At 35.3% G+C, this 27,386-nt stretch overlaps 2 protein-coding genes across 2 annotated transcripts in view; both read left to right on the top strand.

Moving 5' to 3' along the window:
- Positions 1–567: 567 nt before the first annotated feature.
- On the top strand, positions 568–19,987 carry scly (selenocysteine lyase). The gene is made up of 13 exons (XM_056459952.1): positions 568–635; positions 3,490–3,609; positions 3,713–3,822; positions 3,966–4,066; positions 5,686–5,869; positions 6,925–7,052; positions 10,859–11,020; positions 11,110–11,216; positions 11,339–11,375; positions 11,509–11,592; positions 11,699–11,801; positions 12,033–12,108; positions 15,316–19,987. Exons 2-13 carry the CDS (start codon positions 3,503–3,505, stop codon positions 15,467–15,469), a joined length of 1,353 nt encoding a protein of 450 aa, XP_056315927.1. The 5' UTR covers positions 568–635; positions 3,490–3,502; the 3' UTR covers positions 15,470–19,987.
- Positions 19,988–20,462: 475 nt separating this feature from the next.
- Positions 20,463–27,386, top strand: part of LOC130230764 (espin-like protein) — a 49,439-nt gene continuing 42,515 nt past the window's right edge. Inside the window, exon 1 of the mRNA XM_056459951.1 lies at positions 20,463–20,756. Coding sequence (XP_056315926.1) covers positions 20,463–20,756 — 294 coding nt within the window. The remainder of the gene's footprint in view (positions 20,757–27,386) is intronic.

Here is a 27,386-nt window from a genome sequence, read left to right as displayed (position 1 = left end):
TGTTGTCATATGTGAAAAGCTAAAAATAAAGTGAATATGTCACGTTTACAGATTGTGTATTATGTGAGTGTGAATAGTGTCAACCTGAATATTGTGAGACTAATTTAAAACTGCTAACATGGGAGTTTGTTAATATTTGTAAGCTTATGAATAAACCAGTAACGTTTACCGTTCACAGAATTTGTAGAAATAAAAGAAATTCAATTTCTACTTATTTCAAGCTATCTATTCCATTAGGTACTGACTATAGTGGGCTATTTGAACCATACTTCCATACTCACTAGCCTCAAAGTAACTGTACAAAAATTACAAACGCTACTACGACGAAGGCTCCTGACTCATGAATATTAATTACGTGACGTTTAGCTAGCGGAAGTAGACTAGCGAATAAAATAATTCAAACCTGAAGGCTTGGCTTCCATACTACGTACACGACTGGACGTACTTTCACGTTTACCAAGCAACCGTCAGCACGATCTGATTAATTATTCACGAGGCAAGCCTTCGCTATAGTAAAATGAAAGCGCAGTAGTCTGAAAAGAGGAGGGGTTTGTTTAGTCCTGCGTTTCCGGTTCAAAGTAGAGCGTGCAGCGGTGAATTATTGACAGGACAAACATACGCTAAGAGTAAGAAAGGTCAGTAAACTAGCAGTAAAATTATATAGGTTTATCGCTAAAGTTAGTTATCTCCGCATACTGTCAAGCGACTGTAAATGCCATTTTGCTTGTCGGGGTTTGCTCGCATAACGTTAGACAACAGAACAATAATGTGACTCCACGTTATCAGTGAACTACATGCATGAATCAAAGTTTGAGATTTTATTGAAGTATACTTATATTGAATTTTAAAAGCTTGTAGTTATAACGATGGCTGGCTTAAATCAAGACAATTATATGTGTGACCCAGCAAACCTTACCGACTGCATTATATGGCGTTATGGTTATAGCTTTAAAGTCAAGGTTAACATAAACTTTAGAATGTTTTTACATTAACATTAAAACGTTCTCACATTTCAAACCTTTTAAAACCCATGAGTTTTTTCTTTCTTTCTGTTGAACAAAAGTCAAGATATTCTGAATAACTTTGGAAGCTGATAGCCTCGTCCATAGTAAAAAAAAAGCAGCTTTTCTATGGAAATCTATTACTACGGTTTCCAACATTACACAACAGATCTTATTTTGTACTAAATATAAGAAACTCATATATTTTTGGGGACGTTCTAAAACGCTTAGCATGAAAACGCTTAACTTGGCTTATTATAAACATCAACCAGAGAAACCCAAGTTTGTGCCAAACTGTACTTGTAATTAACCCCAACTAACGTTACTGTAAAAAGAACGAGTCCCAATTCCGTAGATAAAGTGGAAAAACATCATGTTTTCTCCCCCCATTTAACTCCAAGTCTATCAAATTGTACTCGTGACAAACACTTTGTGATGTCAAAAGCATGAGCTCTATTTTAGTGAGTGAAAATTATCATGTTATACGTTTTTCCCAGTTGAATCCATCATAAAAGGAAAATGCTTAACATGGTTTAACGCACCTCAACAAGTAGGGCACACCAAAAATCTATCAAATTTTACTTGTTATTAAGGCAAGGCAAGTTTATTTATAAAGCACATTTCATACAAAGTGGCAATTCAAAGTGCTTTACATAAACAGGAATAAAAAAGAAGAGCAAAACCAAAAACCACCCAGCTAGATGATACAGAGTCCAGACAGCCTATAACAAGCTGTCTGTATAAGCACACACACACACATAGACAAACAGCACCATGCTCTCTCTCATTCACACACACACACACACACACACACACAGACAGCACCAAGACAGGGACGCACAGCATCACGCTCTCTCTTTCATTCACACACATAGACAGCACCAAGCTCTCTCTCATACATATACATGTATATATATATAAACAGTATCCAATCGCTTGCTCGGGAGCGATATCGTTAGACCGCCCGCTCCCGTTCAAATTACACCATAGTTACCGTTAATATTTAATACTTGTCTCCTATATAAGTGCATTGTTTTTATGACGGTATAACGGTATTGAAACTGATACTGTTGCTATTTTTAGATCCCGCGGTATACCATATAACCATATTACCACCCAAGCCTAGTGTAGAGAAAGTTTTTCCATATTCCAAAACACCGGTGTATCATATTTTCTCAATTTACTCTGGGACTTCCCCATTCTGGTGATCACCCCCTCTGTGGACTTTTTCGCTACCTATTAACCTATTGGACGTCTCCAACAGATTTGATTTTTGACCTAAAATCGAAAAGTTAAGCTTTACAGCTCTAATTACGTGCCCCCCCCCCCCCCCCCCCCAATTTCAACTTTCTTTTAGAAGTAAATCGCTCGGCCCCTGATTTCTACCCCCTGCCAGGAGTAGATATCTTTAGCTAGCCAAACGTAATAAAAGGTCTTGATCTCAGCCTCAACACTAACACTTATTAACATTAGCTACAATCAAAAGATCAAGCCCTGATTCTGTAGATAAAGTGAACAATTCAAGTCCATTTTAACAGCTTAATATGGTTTAATTTAACAACATGTGGAGACAATCAAATTTCTGTAAAATATACTCATGATAAACACTTACAGCTATTTAAAAAACAAGCTTTTATTTTAGTATATCAAGTAAACAATATCACTTTAAGCATCCTCCCTATAGAAGTCCATTATAAGGAAACAGCTTAACATACCTTAACCCAGACCAGGGAAACCCAAATTTCTGTCAAATTTCACTGTGATTAACACTAACTTTTGTCAAAAGAACAGACCCTAATTCTATAGATAAAGGTAACGATATCACGTTAAGCGTTTTCTTCCCTACTGAAGTCCATAATAAGGAAAGGCTTAACGTAACTTAACAACAACCGGGAGAAACCAAATTTTAAAAAGGTTGTTCATAAAATCAAATTTTATGATAGATTAACCCTTGCTGTCAAAACAATGTGCTTATACATCTCATTGATATCCCTACAACAGCATAGGGGAAAATGCTTAACGTTCTTCACTTTAGCTGTGAAACAGGGCTCATTCTTTTGCTAGTGGTTTTAAAAGTATTTTGAATGTACAAACACGGCTGATGGTATCTATTAGTAGATGTTTTTACCTTTCCCAGACCTGCTATCATTGCGGTGTTCACACAGTAGCCTTTTCCTTATAATAGATTCCAGTGGGGGAGATTTCACTTTATCTATGGAATTGGGACTTAGAGTTAATTACAAGTACAGTTTGACAGAAATTTGGGTTTCTCTGGTTGATGTTTAGGTACGTTAAGCCACATTAAGCTTTTTTCATGTTAAGCATTTTAGAACGTCCCGATTTTTGGAACAAGGGGAGAGTGAGTATATCATGACAGAATTTTAATATCTGTGTCAATTGTTCCTTTAAATATACTTTTTAAAGTTATTAAATGTTGCCCTGAATGTGTTTAGACTGATGTACAGTATTTTGCCATTTTGTCTACCAGTATAATCCAGACCATGGCTGAAAAGTTTGACCCACCTATAATCCTGAGTCCTAATTTATCCTCGTTTCATCACTGTGATTCTCACCTGGATTATCATGCTGTGGCTGATGGACCAGACAGGTAATGAATGTGCCATAGCAGTCCTATTCTGAACATGAAGTCATCTAAATATGATCTTCCACATGCCTCAGAATACAGTTAATAAAATAACTGTTTGCTGCAGAATTTATATGGATTACAACGCCACCACACCAGCCGATCCAGAGGTGATTAGGGTTATTACTGATGCTTTAACTGATGCGTGGGGAAATCCCAGCAGTAACTATCTACCAGGTATGAAGCTGTACTACATTATTATAACAGGTCACTTTCACATTTAAAAACTTCATCTCCCTCACATTGATCCAAAAAGAGTGGAGGGGTGATCTATCCCTAAAACAATATTTTAAAATAGTTTTCCACTGATCTCTGATTAGGTTTGAAAGCCAGAGACATAATTTACCATTCGAGAGACACCATTGCCAGGATGGTTGGTGGAAAAGCAGCAGATATCATTTTTACTTCAGGAGGAACTGAGGTGAGTCGTCACATTTCAGGAAAATATGCTTTTTTTGTTCCTCCCTTCAAAGATGTGATTATGAGCTTGTTTTTTGTAGGAAAAGATAAAATACAGCATCCCATTTATTGACAACTATATAAATATTCACTGTGTAAAGCAGTCAGTTTGTTGACAATTAAGAATGTTTAGCCAAATAAACATTTAAGAAACATAAAGATTATTATGCACTACTTTAATGACAAAGCTATGCACAATACTTGTTTCTGAGAAAAAAAAACAGCAGAAACAGCAATCGTTCTCCCCTACATCATCTTTAAACTTCATGGCACACCCAACTTGGATATTAAAAGTTTCCCTGTAGTAAATATGTTTTGAGAAGCCGTTAATGTCCGATTAAAGACTGGGAAACTCATATTTGCAATAATTCCTTCTTAAATGTGCAATAAACCAGGAGTGTCCAAACCTGTTCCTGGAGGGCCACTGTCCTGCAGAGTTATGGTGTGTTCAGGTCATGACAGACAGATATTTATGAATTGAAAGCACACAAATGCCAACACATTATCAGAATTACAAGTAGGAAACTCCTAGAGATTCTGAGTTGTGGGCGTCAGTGAAAAAAACATGTTGGATACCATGGATAGTTTTACTTGGATTTTCATTGCTTTATCGCATTTATGAAACCGTGCTTAACCAGACTCAAACTTGAGTGCAACTATTATGGTTTTAACAGTGTTACAATTTTCTTTTCAGTCTCATGTGTTCCATTGAATGCCGATATTTGGGTTATTCCCTTTCAAAACATTACTTAATGTGTAACAAAATATAAAATATTTAAATACAATCTATTTACATGTCATTTTGACCCCTGATATAGAGTAATGTAATGTCTCCTCGATGGTCTTGCTCACAGAACAGCAAAAAACAAGATCAGTCCATAGGACTTTCCTGTATTTCTCACATCTGAGTATTTACAAACATTAACGTAATAAAAGCTAAAGCAAACTACTAGATTTATTATGGTTTAAATACTGTAATTCCTGCACCCCAGTAATTTGAATCAGTACATAATGAAAACAATACCTTACAAATAAAAAGAAGCAGGTTTTTCGATCAGAAATGTCTCAAACCAGTGAACCCCTGTAAACTTTTCTGTCCAAGGATCCAGTAAACGAATGTGTTCAAATAGTAAGTTTAAAACGTCTCTGATACAGAAAAAACCCGACCGCTTTCATCAGAGATTGCTGGGAGTCACGTTATTTAGATTTTGTGTGCTAGCAGAAAATAAATAAGTATCCTGTGGATGATCGAGGGGCACGTATGAGTTACAAAGAAGGCTATATTAGCTCAGTCTGTTCTGTATTGTTAGTAATACGCAGAGTTGGGTTTTCTTGCACATTATTTTGACAGTAAATGAGGCACACTCAGCTTTTCTGATAAACACCCAGAGTCTCTTTTTTGACTATGCAACTGGTTAATACTATTAAAAAGTGCAGAGTTTAGATCCAGCTTTAGCCTTCATGCAGTAGTCCAAGGGGAGCATTGCACTTGTGTTGAGAGGTGCATTGACTCTGAAAGTTATGTGAAGGGGCCTTTACTGTATTTAAATTTTATTCAGCTCTCTGTTTCTGAACTTTCAGGCCAATAATCTGGTGTTTCACACAGCTGTGGAGCACTTCAAGAAGAGCAGGACTTCAGCAGAGGGAAGCACCACCAGCAAGCAAATAAATAGAAGAGGCTCTCTACCTCATGTCATCATCTCCAACGTGGAGCACGACTCCATCAAACTCACAGCCGAAAACTTGTTAAAAGAGGGCAAAGCAGGTCAGCAGGACTGGGCTTACTATCTAAAACATTGATTGTGTCCAAAAGTTGTGTACTTTTTTTTTTTTAATGCAATTACTTATTTTTCTACATATCTTGTACATAAGAGTTCCTATTATCCCACAGAAAGGGTTTCTGTTTAGAATGAATGTAATCTGGATGTACTGCATCCTCCATGTTCTCATTATCATGTGACCTACCAGTGTCATTTAAGTTGCTTCAGAATTGTCCATCATACGCATACCTCAGAATCTCTCCAGATATAGTATACAGCAGTGTTTCCCAACCCTGTTCCTGGAGGCACACCAACAGTACATATTTTGAATGTCTCCCTTATCTGACCCATTAACTTCAGGTTTTGGAGTCTCTTCTAATCTACTGATGAGTTGATTCAGGTGTGTTTGATTAGGGAGAGGTTGAAAATGTGTACTGTTGGTGTGCCTTCAGGAATAGGGTTGGGAAACACTGGTATACTGTATAATCTGTGTACTTTTTTGGTTCTGTTTACTTTGAATTTGGGCGTACATCTCTTCACATACTGATTTTTTTTGCTTATTATATTGTAGAGAGTGTAAGGTTTGGATGCAGTCATTGTTTTTAAAGATTTAGCTTGATTTTATATCTATATTTAGCTTGTATAGGTTACTACTATATAGAGGAATTGTGCTTTCAATTCTGTTGCTATTTGTGTTAAAAGGATATTTTTACCAAAATTGAATATTTCCTCTCCATTTACTCACACTCAAGTGGTTCTAATCTTTTATGAGTTTCTTTATTCTGTTGAACACACAAAAAAGATGTTATGAAGTTTGTTAGAAAATTGCAGCTGTCTATCCAAAGCAGTAAGAAAAACTACAATTGAAGTCAATGGCTACTTATTCCAACATTGTTCCGTATAAGATATGTGTTCAACAGAAGAAAGAAACTCAAACGCGTTTGGAAGAAGTAAATGATGACGGTGTTTTTATTTTCGGGTGAACTATTCCTTTACTACTGTTTGAATGAATGCAAAAGTGTTGGTGGTCTGATTGGAGCTGTTTGGATTCTTGTTGTAGATGTCACATTTGTGCCCGTTTCCAAGGTGACTGCACGGGTGGAGGTGGAGGACGTCATTACATCGATTCGTCCCACCACCTGCTTGGTATCAATCATGCTGGCCAATAATGAGACAGGCATTATTATGGTGAGCTTGTTGTCAATACGATAAGAGTTTAAGTAATGTATCAGACCACTTTATAGTTAATGCCACATTCATGTGTTTGGGATACTGGGACAAGGATTAATTGCTAGTGTGACATTACTTTTATACAATATTTTATGGATTCTCAGTCATAAATCCATATCAGAATTTTTATCACTGTCAAAGTTCCAGATAAGTTGGTTATAACAAAACTTTTTTAAATAAACATGCATAACAAATCAAGAACAACAACACATTAAAATACATTTTGCATTTTAAAATACATTAATTAAAAGTGAAAAAGTGGCCAAATTATTAATTTAACGCTCAGCAATTTCTTTGAGCAGAACTTCACTTTTCAAAACAACTGTAAATCAAACACAGGGTTTCCAGGCTTCTTAAATTCAAAACAGAATTCATAAATCCACTACTCCAATTCGTAAATTCAAAATGCAATTCATAAATCCACAACTCCAATTCATAAAATTAAAACACAGTCCATAAATCCACAACTCCAATTCATAAATTTAAAACACAGTTCATAAATCCACAACTCCAATTCATAAATTTAAAACACAGTTCATAAATACACAACTCCAATTCATAAAATTAAAACACAGTCCATAAATCCACAACTCCAATTCATAAATTTAAAACACAGTTCATAAATCCACAACTCCAATTCATAAATTTAAAACACAGTTCATAAATCCACAACTCCAATTCATAAATTTAAAACACAGTTCATAAATCCACAACTCCAATTCATAAAATTAAAACACAGTTCATAAATCCACAACTCCAATTCATAAATTTAAAACACAGTTCATAAATCCACAACTCCAATTCATAAAATTAAAACACAGTCCATAAACCCACAACTCCAATTCATAAAATTAAAACACAGTCCATAAACCCACAACTCCAATTCATAAAATTAAAACACAGTCCATAAATCCACAACTCCAATTCATAAAATTAAAACACAGTCCATAAATCCACAACTCCAATTCATAAAATTAAAACACAGTCCATAAATCCACAACTCCAATTCATAAAATTAAAACACAGTCCATAAATCCACAACTCCAATTCATAAATTTAAAACACAGTTCATAAATCCACAACTCCAATTCATAAATTTAAAACACAGTCCATAAATCCACAACTCCAATTCATAAATTTAAAACACAGTTCATAAATCCACAACTCCAATTCATAAATTTAAAACACAGTTCATAAATCCACAACTCCAATTCATAAATTTAAAACACAGTTCATAAATCCACAACTCCAATTCATAAAATTAAAACACAGTCCATAAATCCACAACTCCAATTCATAAATTTAAAACACAGTTCATAAATCCACAACTCCAATTCATAAATTTAAAACACAGTTCATAAATCCACAACTCCAATTCATAAATTCTAAACAAAATTCATAAATCCACAACTCCAATTCATAAATTTAAAACACAGTTCATAAATCCACAACTCCAATCCATAAATTTAAAACACAGTTCATAAATCCACAACTCCAATTCATAAAATTAAAACACAGTCCATAAATCCACAACTCCAATTCATAAATTTAAAACACAGTTCATAAATCCACAACTCCAATTCATAAATTTAAAACACAGTTCATAAATCCACAACTCCAATTCATAAAATTAAAACACAGTCCATAAATCCACAACTCCAATTCATAAATTTAAAACACAGTTCATAAATCCACAACTCCAATTCATAAATTTAAAACACAGTTCATAAATCCACAACTCCAATTCATAAATTTAAAACACAGTTCATAAATCCACAACTCCAATTCATAAAATTAAAACACAGTCCATAAATCCACAACTCCAATTCATAAATTTAAAACACAGTTCATAAATCCACAACTCCAATTCATAAAATTAAAACACAGTCCATAAACCCACAACTCCAATTCATAAAATTAAAACACAGTCCATAAATCCACAACTCCAATTCATAAATTTAAAACACAGTTCATAAATACACAACTCCAATTCATAAAATTAAAACACAGTCCATAAATCCACAACTCCAATTCATAAATTTAAAACACAGTTCATAAATCCACAACTCCAATTCATAAAATTAAAACACAGTCCATAAATCCACAACTCCAATTCATAAATTTAAAACACAGTTCATAAATCCACAACTCCAATTCATAAATTCTAAACAAAATTCATAAATCCACAACTCCAATTCGTAAATTCAAAATTAAAAAGCAAAAATATTTCCCAAATGCTCACACATATGCATCTTACATAGATACATTTAAAATGTTTACACAATTATGTATATATGAAGTTCTTGATTACTTTCCTCATGCATTTATGAATTATTTTAGATGTATTTATGAACCACTAAATGTGCATTTGAAAATGTTCACATGAGCATGGAGTCCTCCGAATTTGTGTGTGGTATTTTTGAGACCTTCCTGGCAGGACATAATTCGTACATATCTTTGTTTGGAGGATATACTGTTTAGCCAATCACGGTGAGTTTTTAGTCCACCAATAAAAACACTCCTTACTGAACAAACTTAAGAAGCTCTACCATTTAATTATTATTACTTTATATATATTAAAATAAATAGTTTTAGCAGTATTTTTAGGCATTTGCCAAAAATTAAATAAGCTGAGTAACTTTATGTATCAGTAATATTGAGTATGATGATCTTATGTCATTTGCGAACGGCTAGATTCAGTGCATTCAGTAGCAAATCTTACTGAACGAATCATTGTGCATTGTGTTGTGCATTTATGAATGCAAATGTATTATTTTTGAGACTCATCTAGCGCTGTATGAAAATACTTAAAAAAAAGTTTAAACAGTTGTACTCCAGTGTCAAAAACTGGAGATATATATAAAAAAATAAATAAAAATATTAAATTTAAATCTTACACAGTACCACTGACAAATAATGCACATTTTATCAATATTTCAGAAACCACATTTGAATATTACTAGTATTGAATTTAACAAATTTTATTAAAGTTCTTTAACACATGACTTTGTAATGGTCAATTTTTTCAAAATTACTCTGACATTTTCAACGTAAATATTAAGTGTAAGTGAAATGTTAAGTACAGTAAGGACTTTCTTGGAGATACATGTGCGGGGTATACGTAATTACAAAGGTGTTTGATTTAAAACTAATAGTGCTTCAAAAAGTTCTTGAAAGTCCTTGAATCTGCTGTTTGTGAAAGCTTTGGAACAGTTTTGTCCTGGATAAGAGCATAAGTTATATAAGTCATAAGTTATTTGTCATCTTTGAAAAGCTCAATTTTTCTGTAACTTCTCTGTAAACTGACATTCACACTCATCCAAATGCTCACTGTGGTGAAGATGACCATTACTAAGCTGGATAAGCTTGATTGTAACAAATGTCAACCATCACGACAATGCCATACAGGAAAGCTTAAAATCTCACCTTTGCTTTCATTTTTGACCATCGCTGAAGAGACATTGAAAACGAAAAATATTTAGATTCATTTATCATCATACAAAATCCACACTTTTAATCAACTACACACACTTAGTGCGCTTGAAAAAGGAATTGGAGGTTGTTCCAGATAAATTCGGTCTGGGTCAAGATCAGAGCCCAGACTTTGAGCCACTGCAGTAGTTTAAAAAGATGATGTTAAATAAAAATAAATCGACATTGTAGACGCATTTTAGCTAGGTATTTTTTGCTCTGCTAATGAAGTAGTTTTTTTTTCCACCATGATTTGGCACTCAAAATAATCAACAAGATTTTACTTTCAACAGCCAATTAAGGACATTTGTCAGCGAGTGAATGAAGTAAACAAACAAAGGGCCGCATCAGCTTCCAGAATCCTCCTGCACAGTGATGCAGCCCAGGCCATCGGAAAGATACGAGTGGATGCACATGAGCTGGGAGTAGACTACCTTACCATCGTAGGCCACAAGGTAAGTAATAAGAGAAGCTGTTGATATATCATCTCTCTCTCCATGTGAAGAAAATTAGAGATCACAATCCCGTTGATTGTGTGTTCCAGTTTTATGGCCCTCGAACCGGTGCTTTGTTTGTGAATGATCCTGGAAAAACCACCCCAGTTTACCCTATGATCTTTGGAGGAGGACAAGAACGCAACTTCAGACCAGGGTATGACATGGTTTATTGTGACCGGGTTTCATGTATGAGTTGATGAATAATTCAGAACAGAATTAAAATGAGTATGATACCAACTCTGAAATTAATACTCTTGTTTTTTCTGTATCGCTCAGAACTGAGAACACAGCAATGATAGCAGGTCTGGGAAAGGTAAAAACATCTAATAATAGATAACATTTGCATATTCTGTAAAAGTTGTTTAATACTTAATGATTCATTTATACATTAGCAGTGTTTATACATTCAGAATAGTTTAAGTTATTCTTTTTTTTTTTTTTGAAAGGCTGCAGAGTTGGTCAGCTTAAATCTGGCTGAATATGAAGCCCATTTCTTGGACATTCGATGTTATTTAGAGCAGAAGCTACTTGTAAGTCCGGTTTTACCTTATTATAGCAAACATTTCAGCTGACATTAATTTAGCGTATCTAATTATAATCATATTACTTTTATTACTTTCCCATTTCAACTTTTAGGCTGTCTTTGGAAAAGAGAGGATTCGTTTTAACAGCCATTTTCCTGGTTCAGACAATTTGCCCAACACGTGCAATTTCTCCATTTTGGGAAGGGGACTTCAAGGTGAGGGGATGTCAATTTTCCTGCATTGCAATCTATCTTTGACTGTACAAGAGTGGAATGTATTTGTACGTCATGATATTTTAAAGTGTAAATAGCAAACTTAAATGTATAGTGCACATATTTACGTTTTCTTTCTCTCTCACGTGTTGGTCAGAAGTAGGTCAGGTCTTGACCCCGTAGATTTGTAAAACTCCAGTGCATAATTGATGTGACGGTTCCCCCCTGCCGTAGGGCGCAGAGTGCTGTCCACCTGTAGGAGGTTGTTGGCCAGTGTGGGTGCCGCCTGCCACTCAGACAGAGGAGATCAGTAAGTCATCTGTATTTACTGTGTCAAAATGAGGTCAAATGCATTTGGTTTTGGTATAAAAGGTATGAATTTTTACCAATTTTGTCAAATCCAACGCTTTTTGGATTATTAAAAGATTTAAATGTTAAATCAAAAAGACAATCAAAATGAATTATGTTAAAATGATATAACACAGGTTATAACTGCTTTTACAAATGTTGTGAAGTCAAATGTTGTTTTTAGTATTATTACAGTTGACATGATAAACTATTAAATGTAAAGTTCAACCATGAATGAAAAAAGCTTTAAATTTGCTCTCAGGCCATCCATGTAGGTGATTTTTTTTTTTCCAGTAGTACAAACTATGGTACTTTATGATTCAAAAAGTATTAGCTTCTACCACTACTAGAGTCAAAACCATATACAGGCAGACCAAAATTCATATCTGTGGCTTCTGATTGGTCTGTAGGAAACGGAACATTTGTAGAACATTATTACATTTAAACCACAACCTCAGCAAATATAGTCCTGACATACTGTACATTACAATGCATAAGGAAAGTATATTTTTTATATATTTTATGTTATGTTACAGCCTTAATCCAAAATGTGTTAAATTCATTATTTTTCTTAAAATTCTACAAACAAAACCCCGTAATTACAATGCAAAATAATTATGTTTGAAATATCTGCAAATGAAAAAAAAAAAAAAAAGTAATACATGTACATAAATATTCACAGCCTTTTGCTCAATACTTTGTTAAAGCACCATTGATGCTAATTCCAGCCTCATGACTCTAGAGCAGTGGTGCTCAACCTTGTTCCTGGAGATTGACCTTCCTGCAAAGTTCAGCTCCAACCCTAATCAAAAACACCTGAACCAATTAATTAGGACCAGAACAGCACTTGATAATTAAAGGCAGGTGTGTTTGATATGGGTTGCAACTGAAATCTGCTGGAAGGTCGATCTCCAGGAACAGGGTTGGTCACCCCTGCTCTAGAGTGTAATTCTACAAGCTTGGCACACCTGTTTCTTGCATTCTTCTTTGCAGTACGTCTCAAGTATTGTCTCCGTCTGGTTGGATGGGGAGCATTGGTGCACTTTCATTTTTGAAATCTCTCCAGAGATGTTCAAATAGGTTCAAGTCTAGGCTCTGGTCTGTCTGGGTCAGTCAAGGACATTCACAGTGTTGTCCCGTGGCCACACTTTTGTTTGGCTGTGTGCTCAGGGTCGTTGTCCTGTTGAAATATGAACTGCCACCCCAGTCTGAGGTTCAGAGTGCTCTGGAGCAGGTTTTCATCAAAGATGTCTCTGCATATTCCTACATTCATCTTTCTCTCAATCTTCCAATTTCTGCTGCTGAAAAACATGCCTGCTGCATGGTGTTGCCCACCACAATCTTTTACTGAGGGGATGGTATTGGCAAACTCCTGGTGGTAGGCCTGCACGATTAATCAATTTTAAACCGAAATCCCGATTTGGAAAGGTGCTATTTTCAAATCGCAAAAGCTGCTATTATTTCAATTACTACTATGGGGACGAACATAGGCGAGAGTAATAAAATGAGTAATAAAATAAAATGTGAGTAATAAAAATAATCCAACTAACGTTACTTACAACTGTTTAACTGTTACAGCAGAAACAACAAGCCCCTATATCACTGCTATAGAGATTAAATGAATGCTGTGAACTCCCTCTCTGCTCTGCATATTGGACATTTAGACATTTGACCTGCTTGTGTGAGGTAACATTTCCTCTCCTCTCTCGGCTGTTACAGTGATTCTTGTGGATCCACACATGAGTGCAAGTTTTCTCCACCGATCTATCATGGATCAGCTGTAATAACCGCGCATTATAGACTGTAACCTTGTCTGTTTATCTGTATCCACGTCACTCATCGCTGAATAACGCCACGCTAACCTTTGTTTTAGAGACAATCACAGCCCTTTCTGTTGAGTGCAGGAACACAATGACCAATCACAGGTGTTTTAAGAACTCACTCGACAATGCTCAATAAGCAAGTGGGATAATATTTACATTTATTTATTTGCTGTAAATGCACATGTTGTTCTGTTCATGTACTTTCGTTTTGTTTAATATATTCAAAAAGAGTGTTTTCTTTGAGCAGATAAAATTAAAGGTACAGTTCATATATCTGACTGCTTATATGAAAGGACAAAATTATATTACAAATAATATATAAATATATATATATTTATATATATATATATATATAAAGTGTATATTTTAATTTACGAGAATTCTTGTGCTGTGGTATAAAATCTAAAATTGTGTATATAAAGCAGTCAATGCACCTTGAATGTCATGAAATCAATATAAAAATGTAACACAATCTAAATTTAAAGGTTTTATACATGTTTTACAAGTTTTACATATAATTCATTTAACTGAATTTAAAATGCTGTAGTTATTTGATTAATTTGTCATGACAACTGACTATATTGGAATAAATGGTGTTAAATAAGCAGTAGCATATTGTAGCGTACTTTGTGATTTTGCTTGGTCTTTCTTTGGTGCTGTTAAAACCACCACGTCAAACCTGCAGCTCTTTTATGAAATTATAGTAAATCGCATATAAAATCAGATTTTTTTTTTCTGCAAATCGTGCAGCCCTACCTGGTGGGCTGTCATGTGCCCTTTACAGAGGGAGTGGGTTTTGTGTGGCCACTTTCATAAAGGTCTGATTGGTTAAGTTGTAAAGAGATGTAAATTTTTATAACTTATAGATCTGTGCCTTGAGACAGTACTTTCTCTGAGGTCTACAGACAATTCTGGCTTGGACTTGGTTTTTGCTCTGACATGCACTGATAACTGTGTGACCTTATAAAACAGGCGTGTTCCAGGTTATTTACTATGTGTGGTATTTTTATTCAAATTTTTTTTTTACAAATATTTCAAGCTAATTTTGAAAATTTCTAGAATTTTGGATCGCCAATTTAATTATGTATGTCAGGTGCAAACTCATGATCTGACGCTGTTTGTTTACAATAATTAGTTTTTTACTGTTATGGTTATTTTATCATTATAGTTATCATTCTTTGTGTGAACAGTTTTTGACGGTACAGTTGATATACTTAAAAACAACCAAACCTTCAAGTTAATTTTTAAGTATTTCTTGAATAGACCTTGATGTTCTTCACAAGATGGTTTAAAGTTTAACTTAATCCATTTTGTGGTCATTTTGTCATGTGCTCTCAATTTCTTAGACCATCTCATATTCTTCTAAGCTGTGGGATTCCATTTGATGTGGCCACCAATGCTCTGAGGATCAGTGTGGGTAGAAGTACGTCTCGTGAAGATGTGGACCTTGTCGTAGAGGATCTGCGAGACACTGTAGAGCAACTGGAGAGAATGAACTAGCATCTTTTGTTTCCTGAGGTGTGGATGTTGCACACATCTATACATTTATTGATACTGAACTCTAACCAAAATGTTTTATTGAACGGGTTATTTTTGTATCCTTGCACATAGATGAGATAGTGTGTCATGAGCTTAGGCTTCATGTTTCAGGGTCATCACCAGGTTGGACTATATGGATTTTAAGGCTATTTATTTATCAGAATATGATACGGATTCGATTTATGGAACTGCAGGGAATTAAATTGGTTTAGTTTAGCTTGTATATAAAAAAGACTTGAACTGCTTGCGTGTAAGGGTGTGCAGTCTGTATCTTTTATGATAGTTTTTTCATAATTGTTATTTTAAGAGCACACACTTTCAATTTGTGATATAGCCTGTTGAAATGTGTTTAAATGTCATATAAAATTTAAAAATATATATCAAATGGGATATAAAATGCCATTTGAGTTTTATATTTTCGCCATTTTTATCATAAGCCATAGTTAATATAACAAGTAAATGTCTTTACACATTGAATTTCAGATTTTTTTTTCTTTCATATTTATATTTTTAAAAAAAATAACTCACAGATACCTTGCACACCAGTGCACATTAATCAATCTGTTTATTATAGATTATAGCAAGGAGAGTAATTATTTTATTTTAGTATTATTTTACTTCTGTAAGTCAGCGGTATTTTGATACTTGTGATACAGGAGCCACATAACAGAAATTTCCCTGAACAAATCCTGAACAAAGATTTCCAATCAAAGATTGACCTATTTTACCTTAAGAGTCTTGTTTTTTTCCAGAATTAGATTTGCACGTCATTGCAAATATGTCTTGAGTTACACAATTTACATTTAAGTTGGTTAGATTTTAACGACACAATCTAACTTCTTTTTAAATGCAACTAGAAAGTCAGTGATTCAGTGACTCGTTAATAAAGACACGTTTCATGCCTAAATCTATTGAAAGAAACAGTGAATTCACAAATAAGGCCACATACTGGTGGTTGATCCAAATTTTTAAAATTTTTTTCTACACTTTCATATTTAAATATTGAGTTTTATTTAAATCTGACTTCAAAGCATTTATTATGATAATTACAGTGTGAATGTATTCATGCAATCTGAGCTGCATTTTCAAGTTCTTCTAAATGCGTCTATAGTAATTGCAGACTGAGATCACTGTAAGGCAGTAAATATAACTCCTTAATGCAAGCATTTCTGTGACTGCTGTGAAATATCCAAATCACAGCACAAAATATGTGAATCTTCAGTGAGCTATTAACAACACAAAAAGAGGTTTTGTAATTATTGCACACCCCTAATTGTATATGACTGTTGCTTTAGTCATTGTAATTTCAGGTCGCGGTCCTTTTTACCAGGGATTTTTAGGGATAGTTCAAAGAAAAATGAAAATTCAGTCATCACTTAGGGTGCTTTCTCACCTGTAGATTGATTGTTTTATTCCGAAACAGGGATTTAAAGTGTTACAATATTTTTGGTTCTGGTGCGGTTCGCTTTCACATAGCAAAGATTCTAAATTGACCAAATTAGTTAAAACAAGTCATGTGCAGTAAACTCTCCTCACGGTGGTCAGAGTTTCAGGGTTTATTTTTCAGTCCCACGAATTCAGCTCAGGTGTCATACGTCATTATTTGCAGTCAGATCATGAAGCAGATCAATGTTAATCTTTCTTTCAAGATGTCAGTGCACAAATGAACAAAACAATAGGCCTAAAATATTATTAAGATTAAAAATATGGAAAAATGATCAGATTGTAATTTCTGTCCATTTATAGCACTGTAATATTTCAGCATGCTTTCACTTTTGTATTCAGCATGAAACGCACATTTACTGGTAAGAATGACATCCCACCCTACTCATATTTCTCTTGTCATATAGCCTTATATACGGCAATTCCACATCCATAATACACTGTGATATAGCCTGGTTTCATCAGTTTGTTGGATCATTTTGCTTTCTCACTACAATCGATCTGCTCCAGAGTTTGTTTGAATCGAGCCGAGAACACGTCATTAAGGCAATCTCAGAATGATTGATTTGGTGTGGATGTGAGCACGATTGCGGAATTCACATATGCCAAACGAACAACACTAACTGGGCAAATGAGACTGGTTCCGAAACAAACGTCTAGGTGTGAAAGCACCTTTGAATTGTACCAAAACAGTTTGAGTTATTTTTTTCTGTTAAACACAAAACAAGTTTTTTTTTAAGAATGTTTGAAACTAGTACAACTGAGGAGCATTAACTTTATATCTTAATTTGGCGCAAATTGCAATGGAAACACATTTACTGAATAAATTTCAATGTGTGCATCAAAAAAAGTTATGTGATTTTTGTTATAACTTGGCACACATAGTCTGAGAAATAAAGGTACAAAGTCTGTCACTGGGGTTGTAGCTTATCAAAATGTACACTTTTGTACGTGCGGTGTTTGTACAGTAAACAATGTTTACTTTTGTAGCTTTAAGGTACTGTGAGGTACATGTTTGTACTTTTTAGGTATTATTATGTACCTTTAAATACCTGTTAGGAACCAAAATGTACCTTTTAAAAAGGTTCCACCCCAGTGACAGATTTTGCCCCACACCTCAAAAAGCCACCGCACATTCATTGTGTTTCAGCTTTGTTTGCCAATGTGCAAGCAATTTATTATAATAGAAAAAGGCTTTTCCTGTCTCAGCAAATTCCATTTTCTTTTGGATATTTGGCACCAGCTTATCAGGACTTATTGGATGGAAATGGTGTTTTTTTATCAGTTTTGTGCACAAGTTTAATTATAATCATCAGATGCAAAAATAGCAATTGACTTCCATAGTATTTGTTTTTTCCTACAATGTTCTTCATACATGGATTACTCAATTAGCTGGATTTGGTTATTGTTGATTTGACACAAATATAAATATGAGTTAAATATAACTTAAAAATATAAAAACAACTTATGCAATCCACACTCTGAAATAAAAGTACAAAAACTGTCACAAGGTGTTTCTGGACTTTATAGATACAAATGCATACTGTTTTAAGGTACCGACCCAGCTTTATTACAATTTGTGGATGATAATGGACATGCACAATACTTGACTGTTTTTTTTTTTTTTTTTCAAGGAATAATAATTTTCAATAATTTTCAATGTTTTGACAGCTAATATGACGGTGATTTGATGCTTTACCTTTACCAATATCACAATGCTTTTTTGATGCAGAATTAATTTAAAGCTCCAGTTATTATGTCGTTAAAGTAACCTAGGCGACTATAATAAAGAAAATTCACTCTGAAAATAAAACTAAATAAATTGTTCAATACTCTTGACACATGTAAGTGTAAAGCTTGCAGCCCACAACAAAGGTGGAAAGTTATTACATATAACATTTATCAAACCATTTACCATGAATTTTATGTAATTTTGCACTCAAGGATAATTAAATATTAATCAGATGATGTCATCACGCTTCTTTGCTGTCAGCCAATCATTGCATTGCTGATCATGATTTCGAGGATTGATAGATCAGTCCTTTACAACACACGCAGCGATCTTAAATCGATTCATCCAGACATTTTAATCTGATTCGCAAACTTGTTTGAATAACCAAATTAGCCAGAGATCAGTTATCAGGATTAAAAGATCCAGGATCTGTCAAATCGTCTTAGATCATTTAAGCGAGGTACGAAGAATGGACCCCTGGTCTCCAGCATTCTTCAAAAAATCTCCTTTTGTGCTCAACAGAAAATGCAAACTGGGTTAGAGCAAGTAAAGGGTGAGTAAAAGATGATGGAATTTTCATTTTTGGATGAACTAACCCTAAGTGTTAAAACATTTTGATTTTAAAACACTGCCATAATGCCATTTATATATTCAAAAATGTGGCGACACCAAAGCTCCAAAAATACCAATTTATTAAATTAAAAAGGCTGATACAAGATGTGTACACTGAAAAAAGTGTTGCATGCAAAACTGTTGCAAACAATTTATTTGTGTTGAATTTAAACAAACAAATCAAATTGAGCAATGTTCAACTTAATTTGTTAAGTTAAATAATATGTTTACAACCACTTAACATAAAAAAATTGAGTAAATCCAAGGAATCATCTTTGAATAATTTTTTCGAGTGTACCAGCGTCCTTGTATCAGCCTTTTTAGTTTAATAAATTGGCATTTTTAGAGCTTTGGTGTTGCTGCTTTTTTGAATATATATTTTGCACTTTTTGTTGTTTGGCTGAGCACCCATTTAAAGTAATGTGCGTGCTGTAGTCTATTTTTGCCATAATGCCTTTGAAATAAATTGCTGTATTTATGCTGTAAATATGTATACCCTATTTGTCTCGCAGGCTACTCTGTTACTTTGTGATGTGACAGAGCGTGCCTGTTCAAAAAGAAGCCGAGGTATCTGTTACCAATCCAACAAAGCTTCAACAACATTATTAAAAGAGAGCTAAATGGACACTCTTTAAGATCAGAGTGCTGATTTGATCTTTCCAATTCATTAAAGTTCATATGCTCCAACCAAACGGCCCCGTTCTAATTCCTGGTCCTCTTTCCAGACACACTCTTGGCCATTCAGACAGAAATGAATATTTTACGGGTTGAAAATGAGGCTCACTGTAATCTCTAATCACATGCCACATGCATGCACACGTTTTAGTAGGTCTCCAGAGGCCAGTTCTCTCATTACCCCGAGTGTCTGCTGCCAGGGGCGAGGGCAACCATATGCAGGTTGGTAAAGCGAGCACAAAGGCGACGGCTGGGCCATCATGAGCACCGGTGCATTGTGACGTCTTTCATTACCTTTACAGCTCACCGGGCCAGACCTGTGCCTCTCCTCTGCTCACCCTACCCTGCCACCTGGCAGACGGTGAGGTGTCGGCTTCCCCTGTGTGTGTGTATGCGAGTGTGTGTGCCGTGGGGGGTAGGTTGAGTTGCCCGAAGCAGCCTCCGGATCCAGTCAAAGGAAGCTAGCGCAGGTGCAGACAACCAAGGGCCGACATGGTGCTCCAAAAGGCCATCGCCGCAGCACGAGAGGGAGACCTACAGGGCCTCAGAGAGCTCGCCCAAACTGGATGTCTGACCGGCGCCATTGTGGATGCTCAAGGGGCGGGACTGATGCACCATGCCGCACGTTGTGGCCAGCTGGACTGCCTTTGCTTTCTAGCAACTGAAGCAGGACTTGCAGCCGATACAAAGGCCCTTAATGGAGCCACGCCGGTCCATGATGCTGCAGCTACAGGTCACACACGGGAACTGAAGTGGCTCGTACAGGTTGCAAGATGTAACGTAAAGGTGAGTGGAGAGAGATGTGTGGGTGAACGAGGGTCTCTTTTAAAATGTACTGTTTTCTTTCCTCTTTAAGGAATGCTTGTTAGGAAAGACGCTGTTCTTTTTCATATTGTAAAAAGTGGAGGCGTCAAGCTTCAAAAAAGGTCAAAAAGCACAATGTAGCCTACATAAAAGTCTTAAGTCATTGATTAAAATCTCTTTACACTGTGCAAATATTTTGTTGAAGGCTGTTTACATTTTATTCCAGCTACCTCTGTCTAGTTGAGCCAAGCAATATTACAAAAGAAAACAATGATTGCAGCTTTAAATTTAGTCTACACATAACTTTGGGTATGAGTACAGTTTTTGATACAACCTAACCAAATTTATTATTGTCCTCTTGTTTCTCATTATACCCATTTCATATCAGTTTAGATAGTTGTTTATTTTATAAAATAGATAAATAAATAAATAAATGGCCAAATTGGTATTTATTAATTGAAATTTAATATGTACTCATGAGGTGTAATGGTATATTTTAAACATACTCTTAATATGTTTTATAATTCTATACACTGGGATGCAAATGTGGCCTGTTGTTCACATCGAGTTTATAGCGTATAACAATATATACAGTTAAATATATTACTTTTTGTAACCATTGGGCAACAGTACAAATGGAAACGTTTTGCATGCAAATGTTACGCTTTATCAAGGTATATACAGGAATCAGAGAGTAAAATTCTATATCTTTTAAGACTCTTTCTATACATTTTAAGACCTCATCGCCACTGTAGGTCTGAACCGGGAACGTTGGCAACATTTTAAATATATTCACTAATTATTGATTAGTGAAAAAAATCCTAAAACGTTATTCATATACTTCCTAAAAATTTTAATCCAGGTGTCGCCTATAGAACACCAGAAAAAATCGTGCTGCCTTGGTTACTGCAGTGAAAGATGCCGTGTGACATCAAATGTAACAGGATTTTATAAACTACACAGCATCCCAACATTTCAAACTTTAGCATACAACTATAATTAATTATACAACTGTATAATCAAAAATGATGCAAAATGTTATACCTTGTAACAGCATTTAAGGCTTTTTAAGGGCCTTGATTTTCTCTTAATCGATTTATCAACTTTTATTTCTTTTTAAGACGCTGCAGACACCGTTTATTTTGAGGTGTCTTTGATACATTGTAACAATTGAATAAACTACTGAGAAATTAAACGGGATAGTTCACCCCAAAATTATAATTTACTCACTATTTACTAACCCTCAAGTGGTTCCGAAAACATTTATAAGTTTCTTTGTTCTGTTGAACACAAAAGAAGATATTTTAAGGAAAGCTGAAAACCTGTAACTATTGACTTCCACAGTAGGTATATCAAATACTATGAATATCTTATTTTGTGTTTAACTGAAAAAACAAACTCGTAATTCTTTGAAACAAGTAAAAGGGGAGTAAATTATGACTTAATTAATGTTAATTATGTTGATTATGACGAAATTATTATAAATGTTCGTTTTTGGGTAAACTCCTTTTAAGTAATTATTGCGCATACCTATAGACGTTTATAACATTTTTGTATCATATTTTCTATCACATGCTTTTTACTCATTTGGAGTTTGACAACCCTCGGTCATCATTCACTTAATATATAAAAAAGAGCAGCATGATCTTTCTACTAAACATCTACTTGTACTACAGTTTAAAGTTTATGGTCTTTTTTTAGTTCATTAATTTATTTTTGAATAAAAAAATCAAGACACATATGTAGCATGGATGCAATAATTTGAGCAGAAAATTAGAAGTACTTCTACATTGTTGCAAAGCTGTTGTTTAAAATATTGTTTTTATTATATTCTGAACAAAATTGTATCCTTGTTTCCTTAAAAATATTAAGAGTGTTCATAATAATAATAATTTACATGTCTTGAGCACCAAATCTGCTTATTAGATTTTTTCTGAAGGATCATGTCTAGATTCTTGTAAGCTTTTAGTGTTGTAGTTTTTCTACATTTTAATCAGAAAAATGGAGACCCGGTGAGGATAAAAAACAAACACTGTACAACATTACTCAACCTAAACTTTTAAATGGTACTCATGGTAGAAAAAGACATTTTGTTATTTGTTGTGTTGTGAGCATATTTCTTTCACCCTCTCACCCATTTATTCAGATATTAACATCTTGGTAGTTTTATTGGTGTCAGTGATGTATAAAATGTATTAAAGGTAGAATATTTAAAGCAATGTGTATACAATAATATAATTCATAAAGCTGAAAGCACAATTATTTACCACTTAATCTGCAAAACATTGTTGTTGTTAGCAAAGTTATGAAAAATTTACTGTTAAACTGTTCAGATTTTCTCTAAACATTAATGGGAAAATGTATTCATCCCCCAAAAATTTTGCTTTGTGTTAAATCTTGTTTGATATCATCCAGTAAATGTTGCTTCTACTGAAAGTCCTTAAAATGTTCTTCACCTTTCTATTGGGATCTTCCTTGCTTTAAAAAAAATCTTTCTTTTTTACATTGCCACTGCTTTATTCAGTGTTGTTAATGAGATTTAAAACTGAATACTGAATGGACACTTAAAACATTCTAGACTTTAAGCTTTGGTGGATTCTTTAGGTTAATTGTCCTGCTAGAAAGCCCAAAGTTATTGTAATTACACTTCAGTCTAGGCTTCATAAGTTGCATCCCAAATGACACACATACACTTATACATATGGACTTTTGCACTCAACTGTGTAGTGTTTGAGGTTAGTGTCTTTTCAAATTATTATTATTTTTTTTAACTAAAGAGTAATTCCAATTGATCTCAATAGATCATAATCAGAAACTGCATAATCACTCACGTCAGAGTTTGCAAAATCCAGAATAAAGTAATCGATAACAGCTCTCCTGCTGCTACATGAGCAAAGCTGCACATGTTGAGTGTGTGAAGTGTTCAACATTCCACGCTTCTGTTCATCCTTTAAATAAGTGCATCATCCAGGATTTCATTCTATCTAGAATGTTCGGTGTAGATGCACTACCTACAGCAGGGGTGCCCAAACTCTGTCCTGGCGGGCCGGTATCCTGCTTAGCTTAGGTCAAACTTCCTTTAATACATATACCTGGAATTTTCTAGTTTACATAGAATGAGCTTCATTATCTGGTTCAGGTGTGTCTAATTGGGGTTGGAACTGAACTCTTCAGGACACCAGCCCTCCAGGACCGAGTTTGGGCACCCCTGACCTACAGTGTTAATACTACAATAATTTGTAAATCTATATGCGATTTGGCACACACCTGTATTTGTTAAAATAACCTGTAACTTCAAAGAGTTATTGCACTCTTAAAAAATGCTTGGTTAACATAACTCAAGATTGGGCCAGCATTGGGTTATTTGTCTGTATTTTTCTACATGTTTGATCAGATAAAAATGTTTTGTTGCATACAAAAGACTACTTTGAACAACTTCACCAAGCCTAAACTTTTGAACGGTACTCCGTGTTTCACAATAGACAGAGTTTTTACAGTTTTTAAAACTTAATATATATATAATATATTTATATATTTTTAATATAGTCGGCCACTTTATTACGTCCAACTGCTCGTTAATTAAAATTTCTAATCAGCCAATCACATGGCAGCAACTCCATGCATTTAGGCATGTAAACATGGTCAAGACGATCTGCTGCAGTTCAAACCGAGCATCAGAATGGGGAGGAAAGGTGATTTAAGTGACTTTAAACGTGGCATGGTTGTTGGTGCCAGACGAGCTGGTCTGAGTATTTCAGAAACTGCTGATCTACTGGGATTTTCCCGCACATCCATCTCTAGGGTTTACAGAGAATGGTCAGAAAAAGAGAAAATATTCAGTGAGTGACAGTTCTGTGGGAGCAAATGCCTTGATGTCAGAGGAGAATGGTTTCAGCTGATAGAAGGGCAACAGTAACTCCAATAACCACTCACTACAACCGAGGTATGCAGAAGAGCATCTCTAAACGCACAACACATCAAACCTTGAGGCGGATTGGCTACAGCAGCAAAAGATCACACCAAGTGCCACTCCTGTTAGCTAAGAACAGGAAACTGAGGCTACATTTCACACAGGCTCACCAAAATTGGACAATAGAAGTTTGGAAAAACGTTGCCTAGTCTCGATTTCTGCTGAAACATTCAGATGATAAGGTCAGATTTTTGCATTAACAACATGAAAGCATCGATCCATCCTGCCTTGCATCAACAGTTCAGGCTGGTGGTGGTGGTGTAATGGTGTGGGGGATATTTTCTTGGCACACTTTGGGCCTATTACTACCAATTGAGCATCATGTCAACACCACAGCCTACCTGAGTATTGTTGCAGACCATGTCCATCCCTTTATGACCACAGTGTGCCCATCTTCAGATGGCTGCTTCCAGCAGGATAACATGCCATGTCATAGAGCGCGAATCATCTCAGACTGGTTTCTTGAACACGTTCACTGTACATAAATGGCCCCCACAGTCACCAGATCTCAATCCAATAGAATACCTTTGGGATGTGGTGAAACAGGAGATTCGCTTCATGGATGTGCAGATGACAAATCTGCAGCAACTGCGTGATGCTATCATGTCAATTTTGGACCAAAATCTCTTGAGGAATATTTTCAGTACCTTCTTGTCAGTTGTAAAGGCAAAAGGGGGTCCAACCCGGTACTAGTAAGGTATACCTAATAAATTGGCCGGGGAGTGAATTTATAATTGATAGACTGTCCTTTTAATGACCTGCCTCAATACATACTGCACAGTACATACAATATATGAACAAAATATTTTGACAGCACCTTGTGCAGTCACATGGCGAGCTTTAATATCACAGGAAAGCAACACCTGCTCCAAATATAGCACCTTACATAATAAGTAGGTCATCCAGTACAGGAACCGTAGAACGGTGTGAATGGTGTGATTACATGACTTTCCCTTGCTCTGTTTACTCTTTGCTCAGTAGTATTGCATGACCACTGTAATCATGAGCAGATGGGTAAGAGGGGCTCAATCGAACCGAACCGTTAGCACTGTTTGTTTGCCATGGGAGTGAGTGCAGGCCGAATACTGCTCCGCCGAGACCCTACTCTCCCCCCACCAAACTAATGCAAACCGGCTTTTTTAACATCGACAACCTCTTGATCTGATTTATAGGCAGCTGGGCTCTGTTATAGCAGATGTTTTAAGTGCCTCGTTATCATGGACTAAAGTGATAACAATATTCCAGGTTGGTGGTCTTAGAGGGAGTTTTTTAGGCCATGCTTGCCAAGGTGAGGTCAAAGTTGTATGTGGTTGAATTATTAATGAACATTTCCTTGGTCTGATTAAATAAAGATGACTACACTAATTTGATCACATTGGAGGAGTTGGGGAGTGATGGCCCGATGATGGAACAGAGCCTGTGTCAGATGCTGTAGATTTATAGTTGAACGGACAATACACACCCTGTTGCTATGATGATGTTGAGATGACATCATGAGATGACCTCTGTCAAAGTGAATGTTCTCATTGGATATTCTGGAATCAGTGGCAGCAGTTTACCAACCTGACCAGTGGTTGTGTTCTCGCTTATAACAATAAAAATGACAGCATGTAAAAATATTATTAATAATAATGCTTCTGTTTGTTTCCTCCGTGTTAAGTGAAACTGTGGTAGTTAAAATTCATGCACTGTAAAACCCAACAGTCAACTTTATCAAATGAAATGAGTGTAGTTAAATCAAAAATTGACTGAAAGTTAATTCTACTCATTTGAAAAGAGTTTTGAACTCCGTGTTGAAGATAATAAGTTAATTGAATACCTCATTACTTCAGCTTAAATGGAGTTAGTTCACAGTACTCATATGGATTAGGATTTTTACTCAAATGGTTTGTTGCAATTACTTTCATCAAACGGTTTGAGTTTCCTTAACTTATGGCCCGTTTCCACTGAGTGGTACGGTTCGTATGCTATGGTTCATACGCTTTTATGGTCATTTCCACTGTCAAAGGGTACCTTAAAGCGAACCGTACATTACCCCTTTTTGGTCACCCTTTGCAAAGGGCTTAGGGCAGAGCTGTTGGTTTACAGAGAGACGTCACTCGCAGAAGCAGGAGAATGAAAACAAAGGAAGCGCCATTTTTTAAAACACAGTCAAGACATTACACCATTATAATCAGGTCCGAATTAACCAATGAGCCTTATGGGCACAGGCCCAGGGGCCCGTGAGCACTTGGGGCCCCTGCGAGGGGAGGAAAAAAAGCCAATTTTGGATTGTCTCATTAGGCCAAGTGCAAATAGCGCACCTAGTTGGAATAAGCTATATTCATGGCTTCTGCACATCAATGTCTGATTGACAGAGACAAGATTAGTAAAGAGTGCGGCAAAAGAAATCGTGAGTGGCGTACCTCATAAAGCGCACGGCAATATCTTTTGACGCGATCGATCATTAACCGTGTTCGAATCCGCCGTCTGCTGAGCTCATGCTATTTTTTTTCTCTCACCATTACATATCAGATTGGAAATATATTTATTTTTAATAGGAAGGAAACATGATGTAAAGTCACAATTGCCTCGTGGGTATTTAATAATGTTTAGCCTATTTCATATGTGTATAATATTCTATAAACAGTTATTTTCCACCT

Source organism: Danio aesculapii, chromosome 6 (genome assembly GCF_903798145.1).
Source record: "Danio aesculapii chromosome 6, fDanAes4.1, whole genome shotgun sequence".
NCBI classification, from domain to species: domain Eukaryota; kingdom Metazoa; phylum Chordata; class Actinopteri; order Cypriniformes; family Danionidae; genus Danio; species Danio aesculapii.
Note: the sequence above shows the minus strand (reverse complement) of the source record. Positions and strands in the feature narration are given on the sequence as shown.